General features: G+C 42.5%; 1 protein-coding gene across 4 annotated transcripts in view; it reads left to right on the top strand.

The window, feature by feature from the left end:
* Map1b (microtubule associated protein 1B) overlaps positions 1-24,574 on the top strand; it is a 104,477-nt gene extending 79,903 nt beyond the window's left edge. For all 4 annotated transcript variants that reach the window (XM_047554948.1, XM_047554950.1, XM_047554951.1 and 1 more), the window contains 3 exons: positions 6,203-12,710; positions 15,816-16,054; positions 20,110-24,574. In XM_047554948.1, coding sequence (XP_047410904.1) covers positions 6,203-12,710; positions 15,816-16,054; positions 20,110-20,265 — 6,903 coding nt within the window. In that variant the 3' untranslated portion in view covers positions 20,266-24,574. The remainder of the gene's footprint in view (positions 1-6,202; positions 12,711-15,815; positions 16,055-20,109) is intronic.
* Positions 24,575-25,425: the final 851 nt, after the last annotated feature.

Below are 25,425 nucleotides of genomic sequence, written 5' to 3'. Positions count from 1 at the left end.
TGCAACCCTCCTGCCGCAGCCTCCTGTGTCACTGGGATTACAGGCACGTAGCACCCTGCCCAGTGCTTTGGCTCTTTCTCCAGAGCTTGTGATCTGTCTTCCTCCAAGGCTGTCATGGAGTCAGGCTCCATGCCTCGTCCATTCTGGTCTCCATCGCTCCCACACGTAGTAAAGGCCCAGTAAACCGTCACTGAACGGCATTGACATTCCAGATCTACAGCTACAGTTCTCTCTCTACCTACTGCTCTGAAGTTGATGTGTGATCACCCTTAAGGGCAGACTCTTTTGCAAGATTGTATCCTCAAGTTCATGTTGTACCCAGGGCAGCTGGGCACATGACTGATAGCTCAGAGGCCATACACATTATCAGTGTCTTGTCCCCGGGAGGCCGGAGAGCTGAAGAGGCCTGGAGGTGGTCCAGTGGTGGCAGCTAGCCCTGCGGAACCCTTGGCTCCTTCCTCTGCACATGCGCACCTTGCTGCCTTCCTGTGCATTTCTGTGGTTGGTTTCTACCCATGTGATTCGTTTGCTTTTTTTTTGACATAAAACCAAACAAAGGAAAAGGGTTGATCATTACCAGAATTTTACATAAGGAGATATCATGTTTCATCCACCTGGACCCCAAATAATACCTACCTTTTTAAATAAAAAATACTGTTAAGAATCTTTCCATTTAAGTCATCTTTACAGACCGTGGAAGTGAAGCTTTAGCGCTTTGGGTTAGGCATGTGTCAGATTTTTACCAATGATTACAGAAGAAAAAGGAACAACCTTACCTGAAGAATGAGAGTTCTCTGGAAGGGCAGCTTCCCAAGGCTTGTAATCCTAAGGATTGTTCTGAGGGGCACATGTCTTCTTATACCCAGGCAGGTGTCATTAAGGCCAGACACCATGTCATGTTCCCGCCTGTTACCCTCACAATCCCTCACCCTGATACTTTGGAGAAAGTAATGGCCAACCCAAATGGCAAAGGTTCTCTAGATTTTTCTCCAACAGACTAGATCAGTGGTGTTGGGTGGCAGGGAAAGTTGGGAAAAAGGAAGATGATTGTGTAGAATTCACTTCCTCCCTCCTGCCCCAACCCCCACCTCTCAACCTTGATCCCTTTTACACCATGAGCATTGAAGAAAGGACACCACAGCCAAATTAAGTTGAAATTCACTGTGACACTGGGGTGAGGCGCACACCTATAAACCCAGCTACTTGGAAGGCTGAGGCAGGAGGATCACAAGTTCAAGGCCAGCCTCAGCAACTTTGAGACTTTGAGACTTTGTCTCAAAATAAAATTGATATAGCTCAGTGTTAGAGTGCCCCTGGGTACAAGTCAGTCTTCTGAGCCATGATTGCCTTTTGTTGCCTTAGGAAAAGGGTTTAGTACAGAATGACTCAGTAACAAAAGCACCAAAGGTCACACTGTGTCCAACTCTGTTCCTTTAGTCCAATCCTTGAAAAGTGCTAGTCAATTCCAGAGAAACCAGAAACACAATTTTAGAAAAACAAAAATGATACTTTTTTTTCTTTAAACAAAAATAGCTATATATAAAGGGACTAAGAAGTAGAATTATGTACTTTGAGCTCTGGGTTTTGGGAGTCTTAATCACTAGAAGTCAAGTACAAAACCAGCTCTTATACAGAGCAGCCATCTGGCTAACTCACCCCTCCTTGAAATCCAGGGTAGGGAGTCATCGTCTCCTGGGGGCATTTTCTTGCCTCTCTGTTGAAAGTGTTTCCTTATTTTGTCTTTTTATGTCTTTGAGAAAGGAATGTAATCCTTTTACCACCGACAGTGTTTTAGATACCCCTAAACAACACTCAATTTACCCTTTCCCCCAAAGATTAATCATCTTTGTAAAATATTAGAAGTTCCTTGTGTTCCCTGGTCACTGTCCTTCAAACCTGTTCCTCTGTCAGGAAAGGCAGATGGGGTGCTATGGAGGAAGTTCAAGAGTTCAGTCCTGGTTGTGTTTTAACATCTTGAAGTTCGTCAGAATGTTGGATGTGAGTCCAGAGCTGGGGAACTGGAATGGGGCTGGAGATATTGATTTGTAATCTGCTGGTGCTTCTAAAGCCCAGAGGTATTTAACATCCAGAAGATAGATGCCATGATCTAGAGAGGGACATGTATCAAGAGAAAGGGACCCAGGTCTAGCATGTAGAGGTTGAGGCCAAGGAGATGAAGCCAGCAAGGAAGACTTGTCTGATGTTATTTCTGGTCTAGTTTCTGAAAAATGTCATGACTTAAACTGGACACCATTTCCCAGAAGTCATTTGACCAGATTAGAACTATAAAAGTCACTGACTTTTATTGTTTCCAATACCATCTTCTATTAAGCAAGTCCAAAAATGACTTTAGACCGTCACCACATGTGATTAAAGGTCCCCTGGAAAGGGTGCAGACTTTGAGGAGTTCTGCAGTTTGTATGATTTGGGGGCTCCTGTTAAGAAAAAGAAAACAGCCAGGCATAGTGGCACATGCCTGAAATCCTAGCTGCTGGGAGGCTGAGGCAGGAGGGACCCTTGAGCCCGGGACTTTGGAGCCAGCCGGAGCCACTTCGTGCCACCCAAAAGAAAGGGAAAGAAAACACAATTATTAATCCACAATTAAGTGCAAAACTTTAGTAGGGACCATGCCAGTGAGGGGCCTTGACATTTAAGCTTCTTTAGCTTCGTGATAAATCCATGACTGTCACTAAAATCCCTGAGTTTTCCCCCATGGATATTGTTGCTAAGCCACATCTCCCAATCCCTGTACTTTGCCCTGCTGGTCTATTGAACCTTACGTTTATCCCTTTAGAATGCCACCCTGTTAGAGTTGACTTAGCCATCATCATCAAGAGCTTCCTTAAGTACTTTAATTCTGTCACCCCGCATTTGTGCCATGCCTCTCATTTTCATGCCCTCCACAAATTCCCTAAGCATGTCTTCCTATTCTTTCCCAAGTGAATCCGCAGCAGGACAGAAATGAGTCTTGAGGCAGCCGATCACAGTCCTCCAGGTTGACACTAAGTAGCACTATTTCTATGGCTGCTGTAAATCCACCTAATTCTGCCATCACAACATTCAGAGATCCTGTTAAACATTTTGCTAAAGCCCAGAGATTCACTGTCTGTGGTATTTCCTCCTCAGCTAACCGAGTAACCTAATCAAAAAAGGAGATGTAGTTAGAAGGCCACGGTTTAAAAATTAAAATCTTGTTTCATTAATATCATCTTCAGTAAAGCCATTTATTTCCTTTATCTTCCTTCCTCCACCGGTATGCCTGCATTTGATCAGGAAAAATAATTAACAGAAAAGATTATGTTTGCTCCAAAGAAATGTTTCTCCCAGTCATGTCTTCCATCCATCTTTCTAAGGACCAGAGGAGTAGTTAGTGTGTTTGACAAGTATCAGCAGGCTCGTGTCTCTTCCCAGGGCCCACTCCAGGAAAATGGCAGGCGTGGAACTGGCTATATTCAGTGCAATTCAATGGAATCTACTGAGTCTGGCCACGTACTAGGGATTCAAGTATAATTAAGATATTAGTTAACTTATAACTGAGAGACAAAGACACCAAGGATGGACTGGGGCACAGCCCAGTGGGTGAGCACATTTTTAGCATGAGTGAGGCTCCGTGTTCAATTCCCAGCACCAAACCAAAAAGAGAGAGAGAGAGAGAACAAGAACAAGAAGAAGACGATGACAACCACAGAGACGTTTTCCAATTTGTTTAGAAGAAGCCTCCATTTCCAAGTCTAAGAACCAGCCAGAGCCCGAACACCATTGTTGGCTTCTCCTTAGTGATCTCATCTTACTCACTGTTGAGTAAGCATGGGCGGATGCTGGCCAGGGGCTGGACACTCTTGCGAATCATCTCTTGTGGCCTGAGCTCCCTGGGTTGCCTGTGGGCCCATAGGTCTGGATTCGGGCAGAGGGAGAAAACAGGAGTCTCATTTCTGTTGAACAGTTCAGGGATGTAGTGGCTCCTCCTCTTCCTGCCCGTCCCATACCACCTGTCCCTGACTGACTTTGTCCAGTCCTTGTCTCTGCGTTCTTGCCTGTCATTCCCTCATGCTGTTTTTCTAGTGGGACGAAAAACTTGTCTGAAAGAAAGGAACTTGTCCAGCAGAGCTGACTTTCTTTTCTGCTTGGCCTTGTACTTCCTAGTTTTCTCTTCGCCCATCCCTCTGGGCTGTCTTCCTGCCCTCTGACCTCCTCAGAATTCTGTGCAATCTTGTTTTTGTTTTGGGGTCATTTCCTGCATTTCATTCACCTCTCTGGGTAGAGGCAAAAAGATGGAAAGTAGGGAGGTATTTCTCAAATCTTTTTTCTTTCTCTTTGAAGTTGGTGATTACACATTTCACATAAAAATAGCTAGTGATTAAATAGCCCCTACATATATGTCCTCAGCTGCCATACTTCTTAGCTCGGGTGAAATTTCAAAAGTTCATGATTAAAGATTCAGCAGTTTGAGTTATCCTGAATTTGTCTCCTAAAATGTACTATAAAAAATGAATAGCTTGCATGTGCTCTGTGTGAATGTTAGAACTGAGAGAATCTACCTGGTACTATAGTGATGATGATGAGAATCTATGCTAATTTTTGGACAAGAAACCATAACTGGTACTTGTGTTTGCTTTGGTCAGCAAATAATTTGAGCAAAGATTTCTCCCCAAAGACAATTGTCACATGCTTTTTCAGTTTTCTTAGCTACCAAAATAGGAGTCAATTCTTATTCCTTTTGTAGAGGATTGTGAAATTAGGTTAGAGGAAAATAGCAGTTTTGTTATTTGGCTATTTTGTGATTCTTCACTAAAATGCTGAAGATTAATAGGCTTACAAGACAAAAATGACTATTTTTGCAATTGAATATAGGAGAATTCAGACTCTAAATTACCCTTACACATGCACATACCACACACACTCTGGTAGTCTCAGAATGTTAATATGCAGAAGGTTATGAACCAGAGGAAACGAAAGCTAAGCGGTAAGAGTTCAGACCCACTGGCCTGGGATGCCTACATGAAATAAAACCTTTGCTTTGCCCCTTAATCATTTGCTACCCAAGCCACAGAGCACTTGTCAGTTGAAACTCTGAGCTGATTTATGAGGTTTGCTGAAATGGAAAGAAGTCTGGAATTTATGGCGTGATTCCCCCTTGTTATTTGCTAAGCTAAGACCATGAAACATATGGCCTTAATATGGAGTGAGAAGGAAAATAGTGCTTTCATTAAACCACAGTCACCATTTTGATCCTGATTTGTTTTTCCACATTCCCATCCTTGGGAAATACTAAACAGTGTGTTGAAAAGCCTTTGAGTCAAATGTGATCTTAGCTACTCAATGCCCAGTTTGCCCTGAAAAAGAGTGGAAGCAGGGAGAGACACAGGGCCTCACCTTGGGTTTAAACTTAAGCACATGGAGAATGAATTTGGCCACTGACTTGCATAATTATCCAACCGATTTAATCATTATGGCTTCAATAAAAGCATTTGTATTTACAGAGGATCTGCTGGGTGTACCACTCATGTTTTAAGTAGTGTGCACTGAAGCCAGAAACCAGTAAGTTTTTTGTAGTAATGAGCAGTCTGCAACTTCTTGTATCCCAGAGGGAAAAACCCACCAACTTTTTTTTCTTTTATGCCTACCAAATTCTAAAATGAGACGATAAGAAGTGTACTGTTACTTGAATTCCTTTTGATGTGTCCATCAGGGCTTTTTTTGCCCAGTGGATTAAAAGAAAAGGTCTTTAGGTCAGTGGTGAAATGACTTATATTGTCCCCTCACACACCCATGACAGTTTTATGTTTTTTTAAAGGGCATCTTTGTATGGCGATACCCAGGGGGAGTATTCACAGTATTTTGTAATTGCCATGGCAGAAGCACTGATCACCCAGATGGTCACTGGTTTGGAAATTGGAGCAGAGTTCTGAAGTCCTCCTACTGGGCAAAGACACATGGGAGAAGGATTGGTGGGGAGGTGTCAGAGGAGGGGTGCTGATGATGGCAGAAAGGAGGAGTGGGGGGCTCCAGACAGAGGCTCTTCACCTCCCAGAATGTAAATGTGTCCGCATTTAAGTAGTATTGCTACCCGAGTGCGTCTCTGAAGCAGGTCCTACGTGCAGTCGATGATCCTATGATACCTAGCTACAGATGGAAGTGACGGGTTGGCAGTGACAGCCACTTACACCTTTTCTTTCCTTTTTCCCTCCTTTTTTAAACCCAGATTGGGGAGTTACTGAGCACCACCCATCCTGCCAACAAAGCCAGCTTGACCCTGTTCTGTCCCGAAGAGGGGGACTGGAAGAACTCCAATCTTGACAGACACAATCTCCAAGACTTCATCAATATCAAACTCAACTCAGCTTCTATATTGCCAGAAATGGAAGGACTTTCTGAGTTTACCGAGTACCTCTCAGAATCCGTGGAAGTCCCGTCTCCCTTTGACATTCTGGAACCTCCCACGTCGGGTGGATTTCTAAAGCTCTCCAAGCCCTGCTGTTACATTTTTCCGGGAGGGAGGGGTGATTCTGCCCTGTTTGCAGTGAATGGATTCAATATGCTCATCAATGGAGGATCCGAAAGAAAATCCTGCTTCTGGAAGCTCATCCGACACTTGGACCGAGTGGACTCCATCCTGCTCACCCACATTGGGGACGACAATTTGCCTGGAATCAACAGCATGCTGCAGCGGAAGATCGCAGAGCTGGAGGAAGAGCAGTCCCAGGGCTCTACCACCAACAGTGACTGGATGAAAAACCTCATCTCCCCTGACTTAGGGGTTGTATTTCTCAACGTCCCTGAAAATCTGAAAAACCCAGAGCCTAACATCAAGATGAAGAGAAGCATAGAAGAAGCTTGCTTCACTCTCCAGTACTTAAACAAATTGTCCATGAAACCAGAGCCTCTCTTTAGAAGTGTAGGCAATACCATTGATCCTGTCATTCTTTTCCAAAAAATGGGAGTAGGGAAACTTGAGATGTATGTGCTTAACCCAGTCAAGAGCAGCAAGGAAATGCAGTATTTTATGCAGCAATGGACTGGCACCAACAAAGACAAAGCTGAACTAATCCTGCCCAATGGTCAAGAAGTAGATATTCCAATTTCCTACTTGACTTCAGTCTCGTCTTTGATTGTGTGGCATCCAGCAAACCCTGCTGAAAAAATCATTCGAGTTCTGTTTCCTGGAAACAGCACCCAGTACAACATCCTGGAAGGGCTAGAAAAGCTCAAACATTTAGATTTCCTGAAGCAGCCACTGGCCACCCAAAAGGATCTCACTGGCCAGGTGCCCACCCCTACCGTGAAACAAGTAAAACTGAAACAGAGGGCTGATAGCCGAGAGAGTCTGAAGCCAGCTGCCAAGCCACTGGCCACCAAATCAGTGCGAAAGGAGTCAAAAGAAGAAACCCCTGAGGTCACAAAAACTAATCAGGTGGAAAAGCCACCCAAAGTTGAAAGCAAAGAAAAGGTAATAGTGAAAAAAGACAAGCCAGTGAAAACAGAGACCAAACCTCCCGTGACAGAAAAGGAGGCACCCAGCAAAGAGGAGCAGCCTCCGACCAAAGCCGAGGTGACTGAGAAGCAAGCCACAGACGTCAAGCCTAAGACTGCCAAAGAGAAGACAGTGAAAAAAGAAATCAAGGCAAAACCTGAAGAGAAGAAGGAAGAGAAGGAAAAGCCCAAGAAGGAAGTGGCTAAAAAGGAGGAGAAAACACCTATCAAGAAGGAGGAAAAACCCAAAAAAGAAGAGGTAAAAAAGGAAGTCAAAAAAGAAGTCAAGAAAGAAGAGAAAAAAGAACCCAAGAAAGAGGTTAAGAAAGAAACACCACTCAAGGAAGCCAAGAAGGAAGTGAAGAAGGATGAAAAGAAGGAAATTAAAAAGGAGGAAAAGGAACCCAAAAAAGAAATTAAGAAGCTCCCTAAGGACTCAAAGAAACCATCTACTCCTCTATCGGATGTGAAAAAACCAGCTACTTTAAAACCAAAAGTACCCAAGAAGGAAGAGTCGGTTAAGAAGGAGGCTGTTGCTGCAGGGAAGCCAAAGGAGAAGGGGAAAATTAAAGTCGTTAAGAAGGAAGGCAAAACTGCAGAGGCTGCGGCTGCAGCTGTCAGCACCGTGGCCACCACGGCAGCCGCAGTGGCAGCGGCTGGAATTGCAGCCACTGGCCCTGCCAAAGAACTCGAGGCCGAGAGGTCTCTGATGTCATCCCCAGAGGATCTGACCAAGGACTTTGAAGAGCTAAAGGCTGAGGAGATTGATGTAGCAAAGGACATCAAGCCTCAGCTGGAACTAATCGAAGACGAAGAGAAACTGAAGGAAACTGAACCAGTTGAAGCCTACGTCATCCAGAAAGAGACAGAAGTCATCAAAGGTTCTGCGGAGTCTCCTGATGAGGGGATCACCACCACTGAAGGGGAGGGTGAATGTGAGCAAACTCCTGAAGAGCTGGAGCCAGTCGAGAAACAGGGGGTGGATGACATTGAAAAATTTGAAGATGAAGGAGCTGGTTTTGAGGAGTCCTCGGAGACTGGAGACTATGAAGAGAAGGCAGAAACTGAGGAGGCCGAAGAGCCAGAAGAAGACGGTGAAGAAAATGTGTGCATGAGCACCTCCAAGCACAGCCCCATTGAGGATGAGGAAAGTGCAAAGGCAGAGGCAGACGTACACATCAAGGAGAAGAGGGAGTCTGTGACCAGTGGGGATGACCGCGCAGAAGAAGACATGGACGAGGCAGTTGAGAAAGGAGAAGTGGAGCAATCTGAGGAGGAGGAGGCTGAAGAGGAGGACAAAGCAGAGGATGCCAGAGAAGAATATGAGCCTGAAAAAATTGAAGCTGAAGATTATGTGATGGCCGTGGTTGACAAGGCTGCGGAGGCCGGTGGTGCTGAGGATCAGTACGGATTCCTTACCACATCAACCAAGCAACCAGGAGCCCAGTCTCCTGGCCGAGAACCTGCATCTTCAATTCACGACGAGACTCTACCTGGAGGCTCAGAGAGTGAGGCCACTGCCTCTGATGAGGAGAATCGAGAAGACCAGCCTGAGGAATTCACTGCCACCTCTGGCTACACTCAGTCTACCATTGAGATATCTAGTGAGCCCACCCCAATGGATGAGATGTCTACTCCTCGTGATGTGATGAGTGACGAGACCAACAATGAAGAGACAGAGTCCCCATCTCAGGAATTCATAAACATCACCAAATACGAGTCTTCACTGTATTCTCAAGAATACTCCAAAACTACTGTTACACCATTCAATGGATTATCTGATGGGTCAAAAACCGATGCCACTGAGGGCAAGGATTATAATGCTTCAGCCTCCACCATATCCCCACCCTCATCCATGGAGGAAGACAAATTCAGCAAATCTGCTCTACGTGATGCTTACTACTCAGAAGAGAAAGAAGTGAAAGGCAGTGCCATGCTGGAGATCAGAGATACCACCTCCACAGTTTCAGATGAGAAGCTTAGCCCAGCCAAGAGTCCATCCTTGAGTCCATCTCCGCCATCACCCATAGAGAAGACACCCCTGGGTGAACGGAGTGTGAACTTCTCTCTGACACCCAATGAGATTAAAGTCTCCACAGAAGCAGAAGTGGTCCCAGTGTCTCCTGAGGTGACCCAAGAAGTAGTTGAAGAACATTGTGCTAGTCCTGAGGAGAAGACTCTGGAAGTGGTGTCTCCATCTCAGTCTGTGACTGGCAGTGCTGGCCACACACCTTACTACCAATCTCCCACTGAAGAGAAAGCTAGTCACCTCCCTACAGAGGCCACTGAAAAACCAGCAGCAGTTCCAGTGAGTTTTGAATTCAGTGATGCCAAAGATGAGAGTGAGAGGGCTTCCATAAGCCCCATGGATGAACCCGTGCCTGACTCAGAGTCTCCTATGGAAAAAGTTCTGTCTCCTTTACGCAGCCCTCCCCTGATTGGATCCGAGTCTGCATATGAAAGTTTTCTAAGTGCTGACGTCAAGGCTCCTGGCAGATGCACCGAAAGCCCCTTTGAAGGAAAGAATGGAAAACAAGACATTGCAAACCAAATAAGTCCAGTTTCTGAAATGACTTCCACTGGTCTTTACCAAGACAAACAGGAAGTAAAAAGTACAGACTTTACACCAATCAAGGAAGACTTTGTTCCAGAAAAGAAAACTGATGATGTCGAAGCCATGAGTTCTCAACCAGCACTGGCTTTGGATGAAAGGAAATTGGGAGGAGATGTCTCTCCGACACAAATAGATGTCAGTCAGTTTGGATCTTTTAAAGAAGATACCAAGATGTCAATTTCTGAAGGCACAGTCTCAGACAAGTCAGCCACTCCTGTTGATGAGGGTGTAGCTGAAGACACATACTCTCACATGGAAGGTGTGGCCTCAGTCTCCACTGCCTCTGTGGCTACGAGTTCATTTCCGGAACCAACAACAGATGATGTGTCTCCTTCTCTGCATGCCGAAGTTGGCTCCCCACATTCCACAGAAGTAGATGACTCCCTTTCAGTGTCTGTTGTGCAAACACCTACCACTTTCCAGGAGACAGAAATGTCTCCATCTAAAGAAGAATGCCCAAGACCAATGTCAATTTCTCCTCCAGATTTCTCCCCTAAGACGGCCAAATCCAGGACACCAGTTCAAGATCACCGATCTGAACAGTCCTCAATGTCTATTGAATTTGGCCAAGAATCTCCTGAGCACTCCCTTGCTATGGACTTTAGTCGACAGTCTCCAGATCACCCTGCTGTGGGTGCAAGTATGCTCCACATCACTGAAAATGGGCCAACTGAAGTGGACTATAGTCCTTCCGACTTGCAGGACTCCAGTTTATCACATAAGATACCACCAACGGAGGAGCCATCCTACACCCAAGATAATGATCTCTCCGAGCTCATCTCTGTGTCTCAGGTGGAGGCCTCCCCATCCACCTCTTCTGCTCATACCCCATCTCAGATAGCTTCTCCTCTTCAAGAAGAAACTCTATCTGATGTTGCTCCTCCCAGGGAGATGTCCTTATATGCCTCACTCACCTCTGAGAAAGAACAAAGTCTGGAAGGAGAGAAGCTCTCTCCAAAATCTGATATCTCTCCACTCACCCCACGAGAGTCCTCTCCTTTGTATTCACCTGGTTTTTCAGATTCTACCTCTGCAGTCAAAGAGAACGCAGCAGCTTGCCATACCTCCTCATCTCCACCAATAGATGCAGCATCTGCAGAGCCCTATGGCTTCCGTGCCTCAATGTTATTCGATACAATGCAACATCATCTAGCCTTGAATAGAGATTTGACCACATCTGGCATGGAGAAGGACAATGGAGGAAAGACACCTGGTGACTTTAGCTATGTCTATCAAAAGTCTGAGAAAACCACCAGGTCCCCAGATGAAGAAGATTATGACTATGAATCTTGTGAGAAAACCACCAGGACCCCAGATGTGGGCAGCTATTACTATGAGAAGACGGAGAGAACCGTAAAATCCCCATGCGATGGCGGCTACTCCTATGAGACCATTGAGAAGACCACCAAGACCCCTGAAGATGGTGGCTATGCCTGTGAAATTACTGAGAAGACCACACGGACCCCTGAAGAGGGCGGGTACTCTTACGAGATAAGTGAGAAGACCATGAGGACCCCTGAAGTGAGTGGTTACAGCTATGAAAAGACCGAGAGGGCTCGACGGCTCCTGGATGACATCAGCAATGGCTATGACGACTCTGAGGATGGTGGCCACACACTTGGGGATGCCAGCTACTCTTATGAGACCACTGAGAAGATTACCAGCTTCCCTGAATCTGAAAGTTACTCCTATGAGACGTCTACAAAAACGACCAGAAGCCCTGATACTTCCACGTACTGTTATGAGACAATGGAGAAAATTACTAAAACCCCCCAGACATCTACCTATTCCTATGAGACTTCAGACCGATGCTACTCTGCGGAGAAGTCCCCCTCGGAGGCCCGCCAGGATGTTGATTTATGCCTCGTGTCCTCCTGTGAGTACAAGCATCCCAAGACAGAGCTTTCACCCTCCTTCATTAATCCCAACCCTCTGGAGTGGTTTGCCAGCGAAGAGCCCACTGAAGAATCTGAGAAGCCCCTCACTCAGTCAGGGGGAGCCCCACCACCACCAGGAGGAAAGCAGCAGGGGCGACAGTGTGATGAGACCCCGCCTACCTCAGTCAGTGAGTCAGCCCCATCCCAGACCGACTCTGATGTGCCCCCAGAGACGGAAGAGTGCCCCTCCATCACAGCCGATGCAAACATCGACTCTGAAGATGAATCAGAAACCATCCCCACAGACAAAACTGTCACATACAAACACATGGACCCACCTCCGGCCCCCATGCAGGACCGAAGCCCTTCTCCACGCCACCCTGACGTGTCCATGGTCGACCCAGAGGCCTTGGCCATTGAGCAGAACCTGGGCAAAGCTCTGAAGAAGGACCTGAAAGAGAAGACCAAGACCAAGAAGCCAGGGACAAAGACCAAGTCTTCTTCACCTGTCAAAAAGGGGGACGGGAAGTCCAAGCCCTCAGCAGCTTCACCGAAACCAGGGGCCTTGAAAGATACCTCAGATAAGGTGTCCAGAGTGGCTTCTCCTAAGAAGAAAGAATCTGTGGAAAAAGCAACAAAAACCACGACCACTCCTGAGGTCAAAGCTGTGCGTGGGGAAGAGAAGGACAAGGAGACCAAGAATGCTGCCAATGCTTCTGCATCCAAATCAGCAAAGACCGCCACCGCAGGTAGGTCCATGGCACCAGGCATCCGTGTAGAGGCCATGCTTTTCTTTTATGTGGAGCCTTTATAGTTCCCTGTTTGACTTTGTGCTGAGAGGACAGGGGAGCACAAATGGAAGCTTCACTTCCCTCTACTACCCTCTCCTGCTAAAGGTCTATGTCTGAGCCCAGTGTGGCCTTAGGCTTGGGGTTAGCTCAGCCTATGGCTCAGAGTAGCTCTGATGTGCACAGTGGGATTCCTGGCTTTGCACCATTCTGGAATACACAGCAACTGCATTCCTGTTCTCAACCTTCAAACTGCTCTGGAAGACTGGCTTCGGATGTGCCTGCCAAGGTGACATAGGCCAGAAGCTCCCAAAGGCCTAGAGAGAACCAGAGGTTCCATGCCAAACCCAAATGACAGGTCAAGGCCCAGGATTTTAGAGTCCTATTTTTTATTTTTATTTTTATTTTTATTTAGTTAAAAAAATTTTTTTTAGTTGTTGATGCACCTTTATTTTATTTTTTTATATGCGGTGCTGAGAATCAAACCCAGTGCCTCACATATGTTAGGCAAGTGCTCCACCACTGAGCTACAACCCCAGCCCCCTATTTTTTAAATAAGAGTTTTAAAAATAAAATCATAAAAACTTAAAATTGTCATTTTTTTATTAAAAAAAAATCACCAGTCTTGAGATACATCCCCGTTAGAGATACATTCCCATTGAAGGAAATGTTCTGTTTTCTTATTATCAGCTAACACACAGTGTAATGATTCCAGTTGATACCCCTGAATTCTGATCTTTCCTGATTTGCCTCTGATTCCCAGATTTATCCATTTCATAGCAGTGATTTGGGATTTTGAGGAAACTAGACTCTGGCAGCCCAACTTCATCTTGTTGCTTCAAAGCACTTACAGGGATTTGCACTAATGCTGTTTTTTTTTTTTTTTTTTTTAGCTTTTACATAATTATCTGGGAATTTTATATCACCATTCACAAAGGAATATAAATTGACTCAAAACCATGAAGCAGAAAATAATTTGAATAACATTTCCTTGATTTATTAGGGAATAGCAGGGAAATGACCCTTTAGGACTCTTAAATTCCATGCATTTTATGATATCTTAGTTACAGCTGCAGATTTTACTTTTTGTGAAGCATCAATTTTAAAACTCACTTCTCATGAGATTTGGTCTTTTTATGTACACAGAAAAAATAAGCTGAATTTGTTCATGCTTAGTACAAATGTACAGCCACCAGATAATTAATCCTTTGGTCTGAAAGAACTGATGACCTGCACTAAGGAGAAAGCATGAAATTCCTTCAAGTTAATAAAAACCAGCTGAAATTTGCTACCAGATTGTCCAAACATGTATACCCTAGCCTACAGAATTGATTTAAGGAAAACAAAAAACAAAAAAAACAACAAAAAAAAACTTTCTTGAACATTTATAGAGACAATTTAAAGCCAAAGTAATAAAGAGGAGTTAATTTTCATTTACTTTGAAGATGCTTTTAGATTGCTAAAAAGGCAAAGTTGCCCATTTAACTGATTTTAAAAACAAATTTGGGTGGACTTCTGGTGATTTCCAGTTTGTTCTTCTATAAGCAATATTAACTTGGTTTTGATGGTAGCAGTTTAGTGTTAAAGGTAAAATTGTAAACATATTTAATTATTAGAATAAAAACTCATAAACTTCTATTACAAATCAGGATGCTTTAGGAGATCCCCAAATGGATAAGCTTTTGACTCGGATTCACTAAAATGACCTGTGAATGTATTTATAAAATGAGCTTGTTTACCCCAAACATTAATTTGGCTGATTCTTGCTACTCCGTTGCCCCATTAAAAGTAAAATGGGCAGTTGATGGAATTCATTGGAACTTTTCAAACTCTGAGATGAAAGTGCTACACATGCCATGGAGAAAGGAAAGCAGGTTTAGACAGTGGTCTCAACCTTCATGTTAGAGTCCCCTGGGGTGCTTTTAAAAGATCATGGAGCCCAGACCCCAGCCCTAGCCTAGTTAAGTCAGACTGTGGAGGATACGGCTTTGACATCAGTAAGCATCCAAGGTGACTCAAATTATGCGGTGAGGGTGATGAACCACTGCCTTAGAGTGTTAGTTTTACTAGTTCAAAAACGTTAACCTTCAAACTGGAACAAGTTAGCAAGCCTGATGACTAAAGAGGGTGCCAGGAAAATTTGGGGTTAATATGAACTATTACTTTACCCAGGCCTTTCTGGGTTAGGCTGGAAATTTGGGCTACAGGATGTCCCTTTCCTCAGTCTGGTTTGTCCTGATTGGTTAGCAAAAGCCTAGTCTTTCTGGACCTTCCTTTGCCAAAGGTTGGTGTCCAGCACTGTGGTAAGAAGAGAATACAATGTTTCCCTGGGTTATGAATGGTGAGGAGGGCTCTGGATAGCATACGGGGTTAAGATCTAACTACTTACTAGGACAAATGTTAGGGCATACTATTTGGCTATGGGCACAACTGCTATCAAATGATACCCTAAAGTGAATTGCTAAGATCAGTTAACTGTTGCTGGGTGCGATGGCACACTTCTGTAATCCCAGCATCTCAGAAGGCTGGGCAGGAGCACCTCAGGCATAAGGGCAGCTTCAGCTATTTAGTGAGATCTAGTCTCAAAATAAGAAGGGCTGGGGATGTAGCTCATTGGTAGAGTGCCCCTGGGTTCAATCCTTAGTACCACCACAATTGATCAATCACTTAACTATGGTTTGCCAAATGCAGATGCTTCTTTTTGACTTTTAAAGTGTTTCTTAGATCACTTCTCAGATTTAGATGATATTAGTAGCTCCTTTAGGAGGGGTGTTGCTATGTAGTTCTATTTTTTGCAAAGGCCTTGAAACTTCTTACTTCTAATGGTTATCCACAAAGGGCAAACATCCCATTCTTCATTTCTCCTATTGAGGGGATAAATGACCATGGAGTGTTTTCTCAAATTGCTAGTGTTAGATGTCCTGTACACATTACTAGGGAGGTGGGAATGCTTTCACCTCTCTGCCTGTCCCAGAGGGCCTGCTTAGGGATGAATGGGGAAGGTATATTGGACAGACAGGTCTCTTCATGTTACTGTGACCCTTGCTTTGTCTTTGTTTACCAAAGGACCAGGAGCCACCAAGACAGCCAAGTCCTCAGCTGTGCCTCCAGGTCTCCCGGTGTACTTGGACCTGTGCTATATTCCCAACCACAGCAACAGTAAGAATGTTGATGTTGAATTTTTCAAGAGAGTGAGGTCGTCCTACTATGTGGTGAGTGGGAATGACCCTGCTGCTGAGGAGCCCAGCCGGGCTGTCCTGGATGCCTTGTTGGAAGGGAAGGCTCAGTGGGGCAGCAACATGCAGGTAAGGGCCCTAGGACCGTGTCTACACTGCAGTTAAGCCAGGTCCAGAGGCAGAGGGAGGGAGCCATGTTTAACAAGGCACCTTTGTGGTTGTGGATCTGTACAAGGTGCCTCCTGAAACTGTCACCCATGAAATATCCTAAGGACAAAGTCAGTTTAATTCACATAAGATGGTCTAAAGTAGTATTCATTTTTTTAATTGGTTCTTTTTAGTTATACATGACAGCAGAATCCATTTTGACATAATTATGTAAGCATGGGATATGTCTTATTCTAGTTAGAATCCCATTCTCCTGGATGTACATGCTGGTGGGATTCACTGTGTTGTTTTCATATGTGTATAGGTGGGAAAATTATGTCAGACTCATTCCACTGTCTCTTCTTTGCCCATTCCCCCTTCCATTCATTCCCGTCGTCTAATCTACTGCACTTCTATTCTTGTCCTCACTGCCCGCCCCATTGTGGGTTAGCTTTCACATATCAGAGAAAACACTGGACCTTTGGATTTTTGGACTGGCTTACTTCATTTAGCATGATAGTTTCCAGATCCATCCATTTGCGGGCAAATTTCATGAAGTCATTCTTCTTTATGGTTTAAGTATACTCCATTGTGTATATATACCACATTTTCTTTATCCATTCATCTATTGAAGAGCAACTGGGTTGATTCCAATGGGTTAGCTATTGTGAATTGAGCTGCTGTAAACATTGATGTGGCTATGTCACTGTAGTATGCTGATTTTAAGTCCTTTGGGTATAAACTGAGGAGTAGGATAACTGGGTCAAATGGTTGTTCCATTCCAAGTTGTCTGAGGAATCTCCATACTGCTTTCCAGAGTGGTTGCACCGATTTTCAGTTCCACCAATAATGCATGAGTGTAGCTTTTTCCCCACATCCTTGCCAACATTTATTGTTGCTTGTATTCTTGATAGTTGCCTTTCTGACTGGAGTGAGATGGAATCTCAGTATAGTTTTAATTTGCTTTTCTCTAATTGCTAGAAATGCTGAACATTTTTTCATATATTTGTCGACCCTTCACGTTTCTTCTGTGAAGTGTCTTTTCAGTTTCTTTGCCCATTTATTGATTGGGTTATTATTGTTGTTATTTTTATTTTGGTGTTAAGTTTTTTGAGTTCTCTATATATCATGGAGGTTAATGCTGTATCTGAGGTGCAGGTGGCAAAGATCTTTCTCCCATTCTGTAGGCTCTCTCTTCATGCCCTTGATTATTTTCCTTAATGTGAAGAAGCTTTTTAGTTTGATGCCATCTCATTTATTAATGATGATGATGATGATGATTTATGTTTTTGGGTACCAGGGATTGAAGTCAGGGGCACTAGGCCACTGAGTCACATCCCCAGCCCTATTTTGTATTTAATTAATTTATTATTATTATTATTATTATTATTATTATTATTATTATTACTTTGTGGTGCTGGGGATTGAACCCAGGCCCTTAAGGCTTTAGCACTCTACCACTGAGCTCTATCCCCAGCCCTGTATTTTATTTTAGAGACAAGGTCTCACTGAGTTGCTTAGTGCCTTGATTTTGCTGAGGCTGGCTTTGAACTTGTGATTGTCCTGCCTCAGCCTTCCCAGCCGCTGGAATTACAATCGTGTTCCACCACGTCCAGACCATTTATTGATTATTGATTTTACTTCTTGCTCTTGAGGAGTCTTATTAAGGAAGTTAGTTCCTGAGCTGATATGTTGGAGGGTTAGGACTACCTTTTCTTCTAGTATGTGCAAGATTTCTGGCCCCAAATCCAAGTCCCTGATCCACTTTGAGCTGAGTTTTGTGCAGAGAAAGAGACAGGGATTAAATTTCATTCTGCTACATATGGATTTCAAGTTTTCCCAGCACCATTTGTTGAAGAGGCTATTTTTTCTACAATGTATGTTACTGGTGCCTTTGTCTAATATGAGGTAACTATATTTTTGTGGTTTTGTCTCTGTATCTTCTTTCTGTACTTTTGTTACAAGAGCTCTATAATATAATTTTAGGTATTTTGATGCCTCCTGCTTCACTCTTCTTGCTATGCATTGCTTTGGCTCTTCTGGTCCTCTTATTTTTCCAAATGAATTTTATAATCACTTTTTCTATTTCCATGAAGAATGTCATTGGAATTTTGATGGGAATTGCATTGAATCTGCATTGTGCTTTTGGTAGCATGGCCATTTTGACAGTATTAATTTTGCTTATCCAAGAACATGGGAGATCTTTCCATCTTCTAAGGTCTTCTTCAATTTCTTTCTATATTGTTCTGTACTTTTTATTGTAGAGGTCTTTTCCAAGTTTTCTTTTTTCTTTCTGTTTTTTTGAGGCTATTGTGAATGGAATGGTTTTCCTAATTTCTCTTTTAGCTGATTTATTGTTGGTGTACAGAAACCTAGTTGATTTATGAGTGTAAATTTGGTGTCCTGTTACTTTGCTGAATTCATTTATGAGTTCTAGAAGTTTTTTGGTGGAGTTTTTTGGGGTCTTCTAAATATGCAATTATGTCATTGGCAAGCAGAGCTAGTTTTAACTCTTCTTTTCCCATTTATATCCCTTTTATTTCATTCTTTTGCCTAATTGCTGTGGCTAGAGATTCAAGGACTATGTTGGATAGAAGTGGTGAGCGGGGGCATCCCTGTGTTGTCCTGTCTGAAGTAGTATTCCTTTTTTAGACATATATATTTTAGCTGTAGATGGATACAATACCTTTATTTATTTTTATGTGGTGTTGAGGATCCAACCCAGTGCCTCACACTTGCTAGGCAAGTGCTCTAGCACTGAGCTTCAGCTTCAGCCCCTAAAGTAGTATTCTTGATGCCACTAACAAGCATTGCCTTGGAGGAAAGCCACATTACATAAGGCATAATGTATTTATCTACAAAATGTATTAAATGCTAATTGCCCTCCCTCCAATATATGAGCATTGTGCATGTGAATCAAAGTGGTCATATTTCCGTGGGAGAGTGCTGAAGAATTGCATTCAATCCTTTATTTTTTATGGATGGACCAAAGTTAAATTTTAGAAAATCAACTGTCCAGGTGAAATTCCATAGTAGGAGCATTGCCCACTAAAGAATATGCCCAACTCCCAGACCCACTGTCTGGCCATGAACCACCCTGTCAATATAATTGTGAGCTTTGTTTATCTAAATTTTACTTGTGGTTTTCCACAGAATCACTTTAACTGTGTTTGCATACTATTAAGTAGAATTACTTATTTAATCATATGAAATCTAATGTAACTAGGCACATTAGATTTCATATGCCTTATTATAATCCCAGCAACTAAGGAGGCCAAGGCAGGAGGATCGCAAGTTTGAGACCAGCAACTTAGCCAGACCCTGTCTCAGGAGGAAAAAAAAAAAAGGACTGGAATTTAGCTCAATGGTAGAGTACACTTGGGTTCAGTCCCCACTACCACAAAAAAAAAAAAAAAAAAAAAAAGGAAAAAGAAAGCAAATGTGAAGCACCCAGTGGTCTCCTAAGGAATATTAAATTTTTTAAAAATTTTTATTTTGAAATATTAAATTTTAAGTCAGGTCATTTACTATCCACCCTGCTCCCTTATCCCCAGTCACACAAGCAAAGATACAAATCTTTGTTCTCAGAAAAATATTAGTTACTCACAATGGGTGGGTTTCTGAGGACTTTGAGCTACAATAATAACTAAAACTTCTTTGACTAACTATGCACCATCTCTTATACAAAACTTACTGGTATTGTTAAAGAAAATACAAGAAACAGCCTTAACCAAAGCACTTAACACTAAAGGATTGAAAAACCAACAGTGAATTTAGATGAACTAATTGATAAGCACTAATTGCATTTTGTTCCAGTCAAACACACCCCCTCAGAAAAAAATAGCTTTTTTTTTTTTCGCAGCTTTATTCTGGTTCCTAGAAAATGTAAGTTGAAAAATACTTTGCATTTCTTGAGGAAAATAGAAAATTTTTCTTTCATTCCCCCTTTTCTGGTGGTCTACTACCTTGATTTTGTTCTATTTTTCCATCTGGTTTCTGTCTCTGTCCTTAAACAGCTATTTTCTCTCTTCCGGCAGGTAACTCTGATCCCAACGCATGACTCGGAAGTGATGAGGGAATGGTACCAGGAGACCCATGAGAAGCAGCAAGACCTCAACATCATGGTTTTAGCAAGCAGCAGCACGGTGGTTATGCAAGATGAATCTTTCCCTGCATGCAAGATAGAACTGTAAAAACCAAGGCCAGCCACACCACAGGATTTGAACTTTGTTTCCAGAAATTCTTCAATTTGAAACTACCTTTTCTAAAACATCAATTCATCTAATTAAGTCGCTGAACAATTACCTGCCAAATGCTATCCTGTGTCACGGTGACGCAAGTCACTAATATTTCTCAGTTTTTGCTGATTGCTAAGGGAAGTAACAGTATTCCCACAATAGGGTTCAAGTTACTACAAAATTACCTACCCCAGTTCATCTCTGCTGAACATTTGGAAACCATGCACTAGCGAACCCAACTGACTTCTGCTAGGTAGAGGCATTTGTCTTAGACAGAGAGAGAGAGGGAGGGAGGGAGGGAGAGAGGGAGTGAGGGAGTGAGCGCACAAAGAGAATGCAGGAGAGAAAAAGAGAGAGAGAGAGAGAGAGAGGAAGAATGAGAAAGAAAAAGAATGCAAGAAAAGGGAATGTAGTGGAGAGTTTCTGGTGAGATACCCAGAGAGGAAAGAGAGAGCAGGGTGGGCTAAAGAGAAGAAAACCAACGATTAGGTCTGCATTTCCTCAGGCAGTAGGTATTCTGTAGTCTACACTGGGCAAAGTTTTCCATTTTTGTCAGTCTGGGTCATCGGTTTTCTAAAGCAAGCTGGCTAGAGGAATACAAAAAGAACAAAACTTGTAAGGAGGGCATGTGAGGTTTTTCACGCCTTAATTAAGCTCCTTCAGTTTGAAGGCTGCACACTGACAAACTGTAGTGAGTGTAGACTGCACACACAAGTGGTTTGAGCCCCATTCAGAACTCTCAGACTCTTTAAACACACGAGTAGATTGATCTAAGGCATGCTTCCAGCATTTGTCCACCCACTTAGTCCACACTGCGTCAATTAACCTGCATGCGTCAACACCCAAGTCCACCCCAATTAACTGAAGCAAATACCAAAGCAGTTGGGAGTACATATGGTAGACATTTTGCCTTAGGAAGTGACTTGAATGTACAAAGATACTTGATGCACTTATTTTTTAATGTGAGACAGCAAGTTTATAAAACATCCGTGTAGGATTATAGATACTCCAGTTGAAGGAGCACGTGTGTGTGCACGTGGGGGTACTAGAGGCTGATCTGATTGGTCCAACAGTTTGATGCTGAGCCGTGTGTGCTGAACACCACACCAGTGCACCTGTGACCCCTCAGCCAAACAAGTTGCACCTTTCTTAGCTTCTTTACTACTGCAAGTTCAAGACTGAAAAGGCTTCTATGATCAGAACTGGGAAAACAGTGAATCTTATGGTGGAAGAGGTTCTCAGCAAGTGTACAGTATTTACCTTCCTTTGTCTTACATTGGCTTTTTAAATTTTCCATTAATTTCAACATAATTATGGGAACAAGTGTACAGAATTTTTTTTTAGCTATGTGAGAACTTTTCATAGATGAACTTTTTAACTAACGTTTTAATTTACAGGAAAACACAAAGAAAAATTTCAAGTGATAGTCTTTTTTTTTTTAAGTGTTTCATAAGACAAAAAATTGAATAATTTTTTGAAGTTCTGGCAAGATTGAAGTCTGATATTGCAGTAATAATATTTATTAAAAACCCATAACTACCAGGAAGAATGATACCTCCCACCCTCTGATTCCCATACATAACAATCTGAATATGGGCTCTTGGAGAGTGGGAGAGAACAGCATGGTAGGCTAATTTCAGGGCCTTTACTAGTACATCTCCAGTGGTACCCTACATACTTCTTTCAAGATCTTCAACCATGAGGTAAAAGAGCCAAGTTCAAAAGAACCCTAGCACGTGGGATTTTCTTTTTTTGGAAAAAAATAATAAGTAATAGATTGACAACAAATGAATTCCCAACTCCTGCGTTCATCATGTAGAGTTCAGACATACTGTCCATCGCTGTCATCATTGAACCATGAACCTGGGAAGCCAGATCATGATTAAAACTGACGTCGAGTTTCAAGTTGCAGCTCCATGCACCCAGTGTTCAGATGTGGCAAACTTCTCAGTGACAACTGTGCTGTGCTCTGTCATGTCACGTTTCCTGCAGACTCTTAAGATCTACAGAGTAGTGAACAATGACCTCATTTTATTTTCTGTGTTAGTTATTTATTTCAAAATTAACATTTTAGTTTATTTTGTCTGTTAAGTGTATGTTTTGCACTGCTAACTACTATGAGGGTTTAAACAATGCTTCTTCAGGGTCCCTTCACTGAGGACCTGTGCAGTCTACTTAATGCTGTGAATTACATTTTCCAAATGTTTAATTTTTTTAAGAAAATTAATATTCTATTTTTGTTAGGCTTCTCTAGGAATACAGTTTTTATTTATTACCCCATTTCTTTTATGTCTTTAAAAATAACACGCTAAGGGTACAAAGATGTCATACCCTATGGAAGAGTCAATATGACAAAAATGGGTTTCTTTGGGTATAAACTCATCTTCCTAAAACTTCTTTTATGAGAAGCTCATAAAATTACTCAAGTTAATTCTGTAATGGTTAGTTATTGAGTTGGTTCACATAATGCCTGGGAAGAGAAACATTTTCTAGTCTTCTTGCCAAATCCAGACCTCTGGTTGATTTTTCTTTGATAGAAGATGGAGTTGCTTTCCAATTTCCCAAATTAAAGTTGTTTAACATGTATATTACTTTGCTTTAAAAACTGCAAATGCTTTAGGAGAATTATAGCCAGTTTTCAGTTATAACCTCTCTACCCACTCTTTACCCCCACCCCTGCTATGGAATTTAATGAGAAAAATACAAAAAACTGTCGTTGGTCAGCTGGCTCTTTTTCCTATGAAATCTACCAGTACCATCCTCCATTCATTGTTCTCTATGATGGCCACAGAGCCTGAGTATACCAGGAAAACCAATATTTGCATTACAGGTTGCTCCTGTCTTTCTAGACATCTTTCCTACCTGTGTGACTAACCTAATTTTGCTAGTTCCATAAATACACAATTAGTTTAGTAACAGCCATCAGAAAGTACCATGTACCTTCATGGTGAGACCTAAAAATCGACACAGACTTCTAGGAGCTTTGTTCATACCGATTACTTAATCCATTTGTATAGATTGAATATTTGAGTGGAAGGAATTTCCATTCTGTTTAAATGATGGATTCTATTGTGATAGCACTCATGATCATGACCTTTTTGGTAGTATTCTTAAACAAAATTCTACAGAGACTAAATGTTAGAGACGATCCTCCATTTTCAATTTTAACCAATTCTATCCCCTTTCTCAAAACCCCAACCCCTGTGCATGCTTTCTCAGTCTTGTGGTGGGACTGGATACGACTGACCCCTCCCTCTTTAAACACAATTTTCCCATGGAGTTCAAAAGGAAAAAAATTTTTTCTTAACGTTACATATCATAGTGAATGGTTTCCCCAGTGTATATGAATGTTTTAAGTGTCTCCAATAGCTTATGAAGTTTAGGAGCTTTTCAATATTCATTTATTAAGACTTAATCATTTGCTAATGAAAATTTTTCCACCTGCCATTTTCCCTCTGTTACCAAATTTCAGCTCTGAGGAGCTGCTCTACAATTCTGGAATTGCTTTTCTTGCCTCTCTTTAGTCACCTGTCACAGGAGGTTCCTGCTCAGTAACGATATTGTGCATTAGGATAACTTTTATTTTTTTCGTGCTTCAGATGTAGGAGAAAAGATCCTGTTTCCATTTGAAAGGAACTGTAAGCTTTTATCTTTTAACCAACTGAACAACACACCAAAAGCAGCCTAGAGATGAGCATTTCTTTGAAAGCAATTAGGTTATTCACCTGGTATTAAAACTACTATTTTAAAAAAATCTGTGACTTTATGAAGTTAATTTAAAAGGCAGCATCAAAACCTGAAAAGGAAGGGAAAAAACAATAAACAGCTTCTCTGCACTTGTTTGGAGCTCCCCAAGGCGGGAGCCGTGGAGAAGAGGCTCGGACCGGGCTGACCGGGCTGCCCTTCGGAGAACACCCTGCAGCCAGCCATTGGGAGTCACGCTTTCCACGCTGCACGCAGCCCTTCACTTTCCAGCCCCGGAAAGGAGTGGTCCTGAGCTGGGCTGAGAAGCACTTCACACTCCTCTCTCTTGTTCTGAATGGTGTTTGTGTCAGTCTGCAGCTGTGTATGGTATTATGTCTTATAATCCTGCATCACTTCTATCCTATCCAGTCATATCTAATGTAGAAAATTAGTTTCCAGTGAAAGTAATATGTAGTGCTTTTATGATATTTGTGTGCAATATCCCCTCTTCCATTGAGGATATTTGATGTAAAGGAAAAAAAAAAAAAAAAAAAAACTCAGTTCCACAATAAAATACAAAAGTGGCAAAAGTTCATGTGTTGCTGTGCTGTTTTCGGTTTTGTGTTCTGAGTTGGGCTCTGACATCCTTGACGGGGGTGACCGCATTCTTTTAGACAGCTTTTTGTGTAGCCAAGCCCAAAGGGATGTTGGAACCTTGAGGACAGAAACTGGGAGGTGAGGGAAAAGAATGATGAAAACAATGACCTAAAAAGAAAGTAAACAGACCAGTGCTGTTGAAGGAGAATATTGGCAGAACTTCCTGCACAAACCACAAATAAACAGAAAAGCAGATTTTAATGCGAGCTCTGCCACACCCAGCTAGGTGGCCTGTCATTTAATTTTTCCAGAGTTTTCTTTTCTGTAAAATGAGAAGGCTCAGCTGAAGGGTCTGGTTGCTGGTCCCTCCTGAGATAGGCATTCCCATGTTCTGTTAGCTGTTATATGATTATGCTCAGCACCTGATCTCCTCTTAGTTTCTTGCTCATTATTACTGAATAAGCTGTATCCAGCTAACATAGTATGCTGCGTATTTGACTCACACTCAAGAACAAAAAGTTGCTTAGGAAAAGTGACTGTTTGTATATATTTATATCCCCAAAATACTTAAACAAGTAGGATTTCCACTCTGCCATTCAAATGGTTTTCCTGCCTTTACTCTGTATGCAGGGTTGCATGATACTTGGCTTGTGGGATTTAAGGAACAAAACAACTGTCCTAGCTTATTGGGGAAGACAGGCCAGCAAAGAGGCAGTGATGCTACATTGTGACAAGGGCTCCTAAAATTGAAGAGTGAACTTAGGTGACCACAAGGGAAACCAATAGCAATATGTATGCTGAGCCCTGGAATGAGGAAGAGAAAGATGTGAGAAA

Source organism: Sciurus carolinensis, chromosome 6, assembly GCF_902686445.1.
Source record: "Sciurus carolinensis chromosome 6, mSciCar1.2, whole genome shotgun sequence".
NCBI classification, from domain to species: domain Eukaryota; kingdom Metazoa; phylum Chordata; class Mammalia; order Rodentia; family Sciuridae; genus Sciurus; species Sciurus carolinensis.
Note: the sequence above shows the minus strand (reverse complement) of the source record. Positions and strands in the feature narration are given on the sequence as shown.